The following is a 12,207-nucleotide window of genomic DNA, read 5'->3' on the forward strand; positions in this document are numbered from 1 at the left end:
CTTTGTGAATACAGGGGACTAAAATTGGAGTCCCTCTCTTGTTGACAGATCGCATTTCTCCTTTATTTAGGTCCCTCAGGAACCCTCTGTGTGGATCCCACATCTACAGGTGTGCTCAGAGCCAGCCCCAGGGTCAGCCAGACATCCTCCCACAGGGTCAACATAGGTATCCCTCTCTCTCTGACTTTTGACACTCCCAATTTAATGGAAAGTGATTTACAGGATTTGGGGCATCAGTGGATAGCGGCTGACCTGGGGAGTTTGGGTAGGATGACTCAGATGAAGGTCTTCAGACATGGACTATAGGCAGGACACAGGCGACAGTTTGGTTGCAACAGGTTGTGCTGAAGGATGAGTGTGTGCGAGGTTTCAATTTGGATGAGGACGCCCAGCATCCTTAGAGACTGTAGTCAGGAGCCTTAGAGGATTTCCAATGCTTAACACAGATCATTGAAGGAAAACAGTCTGGCTTGTTGCATATATGAATACTCTTATTTCACCATAGAAAATGTTTTCCTTGTGAATGTGCCAAACGTATTACCCCCCACAGATTTGGCCACCTCCCAGCTAAATTCAGCATGCAAGAGAGAGGTCTGAATGAATTTAGTCAGTTCAGGTATTTTTGTCCTTCGACAGACACTGATAGGAAATGTTTGAGCTATCACATCAATATTCAGAGCACTTCATGGCATATTTTAGAAGATGTAGATATTAATGCTCATGTAACCTGACCATTCCAATTTGGTAAATTACATTTTGCCTATAATTAAATCGCTCCCTTACACATTAGTCGGATATTTCTCTTCTCTCCCTGTCATTCCCTTGTCTCCTTGTCATGTATGGGAGGGTTGTATTCTGGTTGTTGTTCCTCACTCCCACCAGTAGCTGCTGTTCCAGGATAAAATAGCTTTGCTATGCCATTCATAGCATAAAGTGCTCTGTACTCCTCTTGGAATCCAATAAAAGATGCAATATAAAATGTAAGCCAGAATCATTGTTGCTTTATTAAAGACAGACAGATCCTGGCTCTGTGAGTGCACAATCGTCAGGCTCCTTACACTCACACATGGTATCTCAATACCAGCTTGCTTTATTTTTAACATGTTCAAGTCAATCTGGTGCCAGAAATAAAAACTGTTTTCAGAAGAGCTGCCTCACTAAAATGCCCTCCACAGATTTTGACCCTTTACTGACATGTGAAGGAACTCCAGGAATTAAATCAACACTGAGGCTATGAGGAACTCCATGGGGTGACGTTCACGGAAAACCGGCAGAAAAAGTTCTGGCAGAGTCCGGACAGAATAGATACTTCTGAGGTGGTGAAACTACATGTGTGCATAAGTGTGAAAGAAAGGAAGAGAGATGAGCTGAAGGAAAGAGAGAGAGGAGGCAAAAGAGAGAGCAAAGAAAGAGAAAGATATGACACTGGAGATGATTTCACTTGCTTTCTGTAGGTGTCACTGAGCCAGAAAATCATTTGCCTCCCTGGTTGACACTGTCTTTTCTTTCAGTTTACACCATAAATTTAGTTGACTAAAGTTAGGAATGTTGAATGTGAACTGTGTAGATCCTCTTCTAGTGAATAGGCTACTCACCCATCCTAAGATAGGCTGGCTGGTGGAACCAAAATGATAAACAGTTCAGATGGGCTAAATGTTGGGCAATATGGGTTTCATGTTTTAGTCTGGAATTCAACTTCTTCAGTGTCTTTCTGGCTAAGGAGCTGGATGAGAAGTAAAAGCAGCTCCTATTCTCAAAGCCCATGCTACATTTATCACAGTCATTACGTGTGCTGGTCTCTCCTTACAATTTCCGTGGCGTGTAGCATTTTAAGCATCAGGTCTAGAATTCAGCTTAGGACACAGGTAGTGTAATGCAGTTTTTCTTTTCAAAAACTAAGGATGCTCTCACAGGAATAATGGGCAAAAATATACTGTGTGCTGGAATGCAGCTCAGCCTTCAGCTCAGCACCACGGGACCTTGGGCTTGGGATCATTTTAATACTTCTCATACCTGGGAAATGATGAGCTAAGCTGTCACTATGCTAAAATGACGCATATTCATCTGGTGTGAGCAACTGAGCTTCACCTGCGTAACAGGGTAAACTGGTCGGCTTTATTTGGTACAGAAATTAAAATGTAAACTTGGAATAGCATATATGCATTAACTCAAAAGTTAAAAAGGGCTGTGTTCCCACAGCAACTAAAACTTGTATCCTTTGTGTACACACAGCATCTCTAACACTGTACCTAGTGATAACTTTCCTGCCTTAATATACAGTTTATGTGGAATGAACTAGAGCTAAAGTTGCTCTGGGAGCCATAATTTTGAGTTTCCTGACTTCTCTGTGTGTAAAATCACACTCATAATGCCATCTTAACATGGTTAATGTGTATCACTGAGAGATGTAAATGACCACACAAGGAAATAAACACAACATTCCTGTCAGAGCTCTGAGTTGCCACTACACTATTAGGAAATAAATAAAAACTTTTTTCTTGAAAACGCTCAGTTGCTAAAATAGATTGTTTCACAGGTCATTCGTTCACTTGTTCTTGTGTTTCAGCCTTGTTTTTTACGAAAGATGGTACTGTATCTATAAGCACTGAGAAACTTCAGGACAGAGTTTCAAGAGTTTAGCCTCCTAAAGACACCAAAATAAATAGAGATATTTTTTCAGGAAAGCTTGGTGTCATTTGGATGCTGAGTTCTTTCAAAAAATGTGACCCTGAAGGTCACCAAAAGAATTTCTGGGAGCCAAGAGTGGATTTACAGACAGGGAAGATGGTGAACAAGAGGTCTGTGGCCCCAATTAGCACTGTGTGGAGCAGCAATAGCGTGCAATAGAAAAGAGACCTCACTACTGTGCTTCTCCTCATTAACAGTACAGCTGCCACCAAGCGCATGTGCTGAACGCAGCTGAAAATCTGGCTCTGGTTTAGGTGTGTAAAAGGGACTTGAACTGGTTCCGAAAATGGGGCACTGTCTGGGAGTGGTGTGTACTGGCAACTTGGAGTTTTGAGCTGCTTTTGTGAATATGACCCTGAACATTGATGTTGAAGTCAATATTTTTTTCTATAAAGTTAAGCTTATTGTCTTTCTGTATATTGAGTTTTGGTCCTCTATTCTCCAGGCATGGAATATATGAATTATTTTTCTCCATCCATCTATTGGGAAGGTTTATGCCAAAAAAGAAGATCTTACTCCCCTTCTAGCTATTGACTCAGAAAGAGAGTTATCAAAGAGGGGCTGTCTACAGGTCTGGTTAATCCTGGACTGTTTTTTTCTCTGGGCTTTCTCTTTGTCCCATACAGCTATCTGTGCTCACTGGCACTGAAATCCTGGCACAAGCATCCAGCAGGACATGCCTGTGAACAGTGTGAGCTTCTCCTCTCCTTTACCTCCCAAATACGATTTGTGAAAGCAACAGCAACATCATCTGCTGCCCATGTGTAGTCTGGTCCTTTCCGAGCCCACAGCCATCTCTTGGGAATGCAGAGCAAAACACTAACCAAAATAAGTCAGGGACTCAGAAGGCTACAGTGCTGTTAAGGCAGTAACATTGTAAATCATATGGCAATTATTATCACCAAAAAAAAAAAAAAAAAAAGGAAAAAAAAAGAAAGAAAGCTAATAGTTTTAAGAAGGTTGAAATAAACAGCTGATGAAGACTATCACATTACACCCAGAGGAGTCAATCCTCAGATGCAGCTGACCCATTGGATTCATAATGATTTACACCCACTGAATACATGCCCCACCTTGGAATGACAAGGGTAATACAATTTTCTCTTTCAAGCATTTTTGTGTATTCCCCACATCCCAAAGAATTATGGCGAACTTTTTGATGAAAGCAAAAATCACAGGTTTTGAGCTATATAACAATGAATTGTTTCTCACCTCTTTTGAAAACTTCGTAACGGATAGAAAATCCTGCTCCATGTGTCTCATAGTCGGAAACAAATTTAATAAAAAGATATGGTCCCGAAGACACTAAAGGAGGGGGAGCAATTTTTCCACAGTACTTTCCCCATAAGCGTCCTTCAGGATTATCTCCATCAATCACTTCAACATAATCATACCTGGTAGATAAATGGAAGGAAGAAACTTTTAACTTCCAGGAAAGAAGGAGACCTAATTAATTTAGAAACCATAACACAACATAGATAATCAAGAAAAATGCTAGCTTGCTTGGAAAATGCATTATGCTGAAAGATGTAAGCAAAATGAAATAATTAAAATGGACTACATTATGTCTGTAGACATCATCTGGCAACATGGAACTATTAGGAAGAATGGTGTCCATTATGCTTGCAGACAATGTCAGCTAAAGTAACCAATTAACAAAAAAAAAGGAAATCTCATGAGCACAATTCTGTATTATTAAATTGTGTTCCTTTGTCTGTGTAGTGTTGTTATCAATACATAATGCATAGCATTCTTTTCAAACTGTGAAGTTCTGTTATGAATTCAAAAATGTCTTTTTGGCTGGAGCTCTTTATGAACAATACTTTGATTTCCATATGCTGTCCTCCAAACATATGTCCACAGAATAATAAATAAATCCCTAAACATTAGATTTTGTTCAAAACTCTACCATGTTTCAGAACAGTGGTAGAAAAATCTGTTATTTTCCCTGTTAGCTGGACAAATAGTTTGGTGCAAATCACAAAATCCACACGTCAGTCACAGCACTTGGTTTTTCTCAGACAAAACTTGTTTCATTACAAATCATCTTTGCTTAGGTATTTGAATCAAGAAGTGCACGTTATAATAGTCATACTTGTACAGCATGTGATTACTGAACAGGCTGGGCTAAATCCTCCCCTGGCTACTTGCTTGATTCCTAAGGACTTGATAAGAAAAGGTATATAATACGTAATAATGATTGGTGGTAAAAGTTTGCCTGGGAGCAGCGGTCATGTTAGGGTTCCTCAGCCCTGTCACCAGAGATGCCAATACGTAGGGCCTGGTCTGACGGATTTGGTTTCAGAGGGCTGAGGAGAGCCCAGCAGCTTGCTGCACGGAGCCAGCTGAGAGAATACAAATGAGAATAAAAGTCACGGAGAGGCAGAAGCTGCAGGTGCAGAGACAGGTCTGGTTTTGAGTTTTATTAGCAGATGATTTCACGCGACCCCGGATGGGAAGGAGGAGCAGACACAATTTGTAGAATCAGTTTAATCTTTTCCTAAAAGTGGTGGCATTTGGAGCCTGGGCTGTGCTCTGGGCCTCTTTTGGACTGCGGCGAAAGGCTCTTCTCTGCCCCCGTGTCTTTGCGTCTCAGCCGTGCTGCCGTTTTATTTAACAAGTTGCTGTTAGCCAGACAATCTCATTTACTTTTCATTATCCTACTATGACTGACATTAAAATGTTGCCATTAATTTGTTTAGACCTTTATTCTACTGTTACGTTCACTGAAATGTTCAGAGCATATTAATGTACAAGGAAGAGCTAAAAATGACAGGACAATAAAGTGTGTCTGACATTTTTAAAGAGATCAAAGGAAAAAAATGTCTTCATGATGACCAATGTCATTTTTAACAACCCTGCTCCAAACCATCCAGGGCACATTACTTATGTTTACATGAAGCCCTGTGAGACAACTGCAAAGATGATATCACTAGTTAAAGTGGACGGCTTAAGGCTCCTTAAATTGAAAATGACATTACCTCATCAGTTAAAATTGTGTGCCAGCTTTGGTGTATATCAAGTAGAAAATAAAGCTGACACTGATGGAACTGTAAGCATTAACATATGTGAAATATTGTGTTAACTGCATTTCCTCTTATGTATTTGATTTTTCTCGTACCAATTGCTCAGCTAGTTAGCTTCACTGTCCCATTTCAGATTGGTGGAAATACAAAGCGGAAATGTTCATTTCTGAGATAATTTTACAGATACTTTAAGTAGCCTGCATTTTTTTTAAATTAGACTTCTGTTCTTTCTATAATTTCTTTATGATATAGGTGTAACAGGATTTGAAAGTTGGGAGGAGAGTTGTAAAGAGACTTCAGAATTGTTTTTCTTTGGGTTTTGTTTTCTTTTGTTTTGTTTTGTTTTCCCTTTAGAAATATCCTTAAGAATACCAGTTCTAGGTTCCCTGCAAAACCTATTGGAAGTACTCAGGAATGCAGGCTACTACTTTTTATACTTCAGGGAAAAAATGAATGTTGAGAATTTTTAACAGGACAACCTTTCTCCAAATAATTAACTGCTCGTTAAAGAGAAAGAGTAACCACATAAAACCACAGCATCTGAGTGACAGTCTTTGCTCTTCTTTCCATGATGACATTATTTCACCAGTTTCCCAGGCACCATTCGTTGCTTAAGCCTCAACAGTAGATAATTTTTCAAATGAATATCAAGAAGAACCCTATTTCTGAATTATTAAATGACATGAAAAATTTTAACTAAAAATGCTAAGCAAATTTTTACATGCTTTTTTACTTCATGTATAAAGAAGAAAAAAAAACCCAAAAGGCTTGAATTCAGTATTTTTATTCTGCTACACCTTAAAAATAAACAATCTTCTATAGTCTTACTAAGTCTTTCCTACACAGCCAAAAAAATAATTAACCTGTAAGTACCAATTTTGCTATTATATGAAGTAAATTCGGCAAAAAATATTCAAATTAAATTCTATCACTCTCCTAGGTTTCCTCCTTTATACCGATAGCCTGCCCACACCTTTCCATTGTCCCTTATAGTGACAGAATTGTAATTTATGGTGCTCTTTCTGGCTGCTGTGCAATTGCAAATGACACAATTTGGTTACTAAAAGGCTGTCTTCTAATGGATTTTGCAAGTTACACATCATGCAGCCCTGTGGAAGACTGGAGGATTTTTCAAGTTTTTTGTTTTTCTTTGAAAAATTACTGACAGACAGAAAAGAAGTTTAGCTGTAAGACAATAGGTACGAAGTACAATTTCAAAAGGGGAAACTTTAGAGATCAGCCCTACAACCTTCATATTCTAAGGATCGTGCCTTTAACTTGGTAGCTAACAAATGGATTTGGATTCTCCCACACTGGTGGCAACATCTGATATCTGGGCTGCTGTAAGTGAGTATCTATGTTATTTTTTTCTTAGGGAAATGAAATTACTATGCATTTTACTAGTTTATACTTGGAAACCGACGTCCTGCTGTCATTTTTGCACTTTTCAAAATCCTACCAGAGACCATACTGTATCACAAACAACTGTTCTTGTAAATAGGAGAAAGTACAGTCACAACTTGAAAATGGAGTTGCTGCCAAGGAAGCTCAGAAAGCAGCTTGCATCTCCCTCTGGACTTGGTAGCAGTTCTTCTCCATAAGTTTGTCAGGAGAAGGTGCTGTGCCAGGGATGCAGTTGGCACATTGGCATCCCTCTGAGGAGACTGAATGTGTCACCTCCGCAGCGCCCAGACAGTCTTGGCACACAGCCCAGAATACTGAGTTTGCAAATTTGGATTTCCCACTTGGCAATTCTTCGCTCAGTTACTGCTGCCAATGGTGTGGCAAATATTTCTTGCAATGTTATAGTCCTTTAGGGTTTATGGCACAGAGATGTAAATATAAACATGGCGCTAACCATTGAGTGTAGTTTCAGGTGAAAGACTAGAGCACGAGTTCCTGTGTGAAAATAGGAGATGCCTGCCCAGAAGAGGTAATCAGCAGATATGTTCATGGAGGCACTATGCCACGATGCAAAAAGCATTCCCTTTTTGCTTGTCTGGGTCTTTCTGGATATCCCATTTTTGTTTGCTTTCTATTTGCGCCCTCTGTGGTGTGCAAGGACTGTGGTGGCTCTCGGGTGGGAGCCTGCTGAAACGCACTGCAGAGCTCGCACACTCCCCCAGCTCCTCCCAGCCTGTGCCTGAACATGCCATTGCTAGACGGTCCTAATTTTATGGTTTAGTAAAACAATGTCTGGGACAGTTTCCCATTGGAAAGATGAGGGAATCTAGAATTCCTCTACAAATTCTTGAAGGAATTGCAAAAAACCTGCTCTTTTTTTGGAAAGTGTAAGTTACGGGTTCGAGGAAAAGGCCAAGCAATACCTGTAAAATGAGCACTGGGCAATGAAAAACATAAAAAGCTGCAGAATACAGGTTTTGGTGAATTTTCTATTCCCAGTTTCTAGTAGGTGATAACAGTGCTTACGCCTGGTTTCAGTTCTGAACATAGTGGCGACCCCTGAAGTGCACCATAGCACCTTGTACTGCAGAAAGTGAAGTGAAAGTGCTGGAAAGCCCTGCCTGCTGCTGAAGCCCGCCACTCTGCCAAGCTACGCTCCACTTCCACGCATTTTCCTATTATTAGGGCAGTGAGATCTTATGCCTTTTGCCTAAAAAAATTCCTTCCCAAGACATATGCAGAACTCAGCTGAAATGTAAACATCTGCCCTTTTACCTTATGAAACAATCAGTGAAGCATATACAACTATAATTTACATCTGAATATGCCATATTTTTCTGCAGCCTACTATGATATGCATCTATAGGGTGGTTATGAGCATTTTGGTTATTCACCTGTTAGAATGAAAAGATTTTCCACTTCTCTGTTTCTTTTATCACTCCGATTCCACCTCCACCAAGTTGCTAAATCTCTCTCTGACACGAATTCTCCACCCTGGTCAGACTACCTTTGGTTCTGACAATTTGCTTCTTAGTATGCATCTTTCTTTTGCCATTATTTTATAAAGTTTGTTTTTTTTTTTTATTCCTCACAAGGCTCCATTTTAGCTCAACAGAAGGCGTTGCAAGAGGAAATCTAAATAAAGAGTTTTGAGTTGTTCTGCACCATGGATTTGTGCCCCATTAGTGACTGAGGGTTTGCAGTGTGGGATTACCGCAGTGTTTGTGGCACAAGGCAATCTGTATCCCAGAGCTAAAAGCTTAAGAACTGCAGGCACTCGAGGGACACCAACCTTAATCCCATTTTATTAGCAACAAGAAAAAGAAGTACATGCTGATAAAAATAAATAATTAAGCACAGCCCCAAACGGGCTGTTCTTCTGCATGTTACCTCAGCGTCTGTCAGGTTGCTCTCCATCCAAGCCTCCGTGCAGCCTGACTGCTCTCCGGAGCCTCCTGTGCCCCATCCTGGCAAGGTGACCTGTCTAATGGGTGTTGGAGGGGCAGCCCCCTCCTGTGGAGACACGTCTGCCTTCCCTGGAGGCTCAGTGCAGGTATCCACACGGAGGGGATATAAGTCCTCATGCATGGGCCTCAAAACACACCTTGATGGAGGTGAAAGCAGCATGCGGCCCTCGGAGGATCCTGGGCGACTGCTGTGTCTGCAGCCAGCCAGCAGGCCTAAGCAGGGCACGGGTACTCCCTGAGCACCGGGAGGCACGGGAACTGCAGGGAACCACAGGGGTTTTTTTTGCTTTTTTAGCCCCTTCCCAGTGTGCTTGGTGCCATGGGGTCTTGTGTGGTGCATTCCTGCCTGGCTGCTTGCTCCCATCACACAGTGCAGTCTTCTCAATGGAGAAGTCTTTCTCCATCCTGGCAAGTCAACTGTTGGTGTAGACGTGTCTTTGACAGGATGAGTGAAGTGTACTGGATTCATGGTGTGGATGAAGCCCCCTAAGGGAGACAACGTATCATCTGAATCCCACAGTTCTCTAAAGAGCTGGATATTTAAATACGCAATTTGCAATCGATTAACGATTTGTAATTTACTGAAATCCCTCTCAGTTTGGGGGGCCTTTGTTTCCATTGATCTTTTGTGAGCTGGTGTTTTTATGGTCTTCATCCAGGGCCAAAATTCACTGAAGTTACTCATACAAAGGTCCTGTCAACCTAAGAGATTTCTGGGAATAAGGCCATTGGGATTTGGCCACTGTTCAGTAATTTACTAATGCCATTAACTGACAGTAGGTCTCCATTAAGAATGAACTAGTGAGGGTCTATTTTAGTACAAGACAATGTTGCAGTGAAAAAGACAAAAGATGTAACAGAGACATCGATGAAGATCTACAGTTACCCACTGTAACAGTTTGATTGCAACTAATGTTAGCAACAGTTTTGTTATTACACTCATTTCTGGAATCATCTAATGCTTTGGGATTTGCCCTTTCTTTTTAAAATTAAGCTTTTAATTCTCTGCTGAACAAAGGAATCTGAAATACAACATACCTTAACCAATAAAAGTTCAAAACCCAGAAGTAATAAAAATAATCACTACTATTTTAAAATCTGATTATCCTTCATCTTATCACATGCTTCTGGTTGTTTGGCTCATGCCTTTTGAATACCTGGGACTGGCAGAACTGAAGAGCTGAACTAAATAAGCAAGATTATATCTGCATTTTTATCTGTACAGCTCCTCTGAGAACAGTAGACAGATCTTTAGCTGCTGCAAATGAGATTAGCCCCTTTATGTCAATGGATCTAAGCCAGTTTACACTGATATATGGCTAAAGAGGGTGCAAGTGGTGACAGAATATTTTACCTTGTATTTACTTAGTTCTATTCTATTTACACCAAATAAAACCTGGAAAATTCTTCAACAGAAATGTGAACAGCAGGATTCACTTGGGGAATGAATGTAACAATGTCATGCAGAAAATGAAGAAGAATCAGGGGTTGTGGACCAGGTTTTGCCATTTTAGTATTGCAATGTCCTAGGGGAAGTAAAAGCAAAATTAATCTGCTAAGGTCTTCAGCATATCTGTCTGCAAAAAGCATTTTACCAATGAAAAGATTTGATCTTGAAGTTAGGGCAAACTCCACTGATTTCACTGCTTGCCACATGCTGTAATAAATTATAATATAATGATCCCAGTATATAAAAATGAAAACCTCTTCTGGGAAGAAACATTCAATTTTAAACCTCTTCAGTGAGGAACTTCAGTTCATAACTTTCTGGCATAGAAAAATGCTATCTTTTCATGGAAAAAGGTTTCTGTCTGTCAAATAAGACAAATTTACAAATCCATGACTTCCACTTTAAGTGGGGGAAAAAGAAACACTTAGCAGTTTAAAGACTTCAGAGACGAAGGAGCTTTCTAGTGTCAAACTGGTGAAGTTTAGTATTTATAGGAAATTCACATGCCTCTAATTACTCTAAACTCAGTTCCCAAGTAAAATATGCCATCTGGAAGATATTAGAGTCATTTACAACTTGTTCACCTCCCTATTTCACTGCAAAATCTTACCTCTTGCCAACTTTCCAGTGTTCTTCACAAAATAAAATGCAGTCTAATTTTTACTGGTTGTTTCATAGTTACTTTATCTACATTGAGCCAGCTAAGGGCTTAAGAAACTGGAAAAATTTTTTTTTTTTTAAAAGTAATTTTCTTATTACTCACTATACCTCAAGCTTTATATTCTTTCATATGGACATTTCAGGTGTGAGGGTTATACCTTGGCTTAGTTTGGTATTTAGCCACTAATTTGACATGGTTAGATTTGGAAAGATATTCTAGGTGATAAGAGACAGAAAAAAGATGGCACAAGCAGTCATCCTGCATAAGAGTAGGCTCTTGTAAGCCAAAAAAAATTATTTCCAAAAACTCAATTATACAGTTTTGTTTTTATGACCTCCCAAGAGATGCCCATCAATCAGAAAACTTCTCGTTAGTTGAGCAACTTCATCCGAGTATGCCAATCTGTTTATAAGTGAAGCTTTGCAACAGTCCTCTGAGGTAAAGTTGTCATTCTCCTTTTACATATGTGGAGACAGAAGAGAGAGACTGAGTGCTAACAGTCTCCCAGAAATTTTGCAAACAGCAAGGAACAAAGCCTAGACAGCCAGATATCGTGTTTTAAATATAAAAGCCCAGTCTAGCTCCTCCTGAAATAATGGAAAGATTCCTAATGGCTTCTGTGGGTTTCGAATAAAGCTCCTTAACAGAGGCTCAAAACTTGGAAGTTTTCTTAAGCCATAGAACGATTGGAAGAACGAGCTGCAAAGTCTTACACAGTCTCACAAATACATTTGTGTGATCTCTGTAGGAGAACTAGACTAAATTACTTGCATACAGAGACTCATGCATATATACACACTTACACTGCTGCAAGGAGTCAAACACTATCTGTATGCCTCTATATCCATTAAACATTGTTTTCATGTGCCTAACTAGTTTAACGATTTGTGGTTGGATTAGTGCTGTTAGCATGTACTGCTGAATTCACTAAAAAGCATGCTTAATTGGTAAGTTATGGAACCTTCAGGTTTGCTTCCTCAAATGCCTAAAGAATAGAGAAAGGGTTGTATC

At 40.0% G+C, this 12,207-nt stretch overlaps 1 protein-coding gene across 3 annotated transcripts in view; it reads right to left on the reverse strand.

Moving 5' to 3' along the window:
- The window catches only part of NRP1 (neuropilin 1), a 114,873-nt gene that overhangs the window by 64,026 nt on the left and 38,640 nt on the right, over positions 1-12,207 (reverse strand). For all 3 annotated transcript variants that reach the window (XM_076331839.1, XM_076331840.1, XM_076331838.1), the window contains exon 4: positions 3,901-4,082. In XM_076331839.1, the coding sequence (XP_076187954.1) occupies positions 3,901-4,082 (182 nt within the window). The remainder of the gene's footprint in view (positions 1-3,900; positions 4,083-12,207) is intronic.

The sequence above is a fragment of the Aptenodytes patagonicus genome, chromosome 2 (assembly GCF_965638725.1).
Source record: "Aptenodytes patagonicus chromosome 2, bAptPat1.pri.cur, whole genome shotgun sequence".
Lineage (NCBI taxonomy): Eukaryota > Metazoa > Chordata > Aves > Sphenisciformes > Spheniscidae > Aptenodytes > Aptenodytes patagonicus.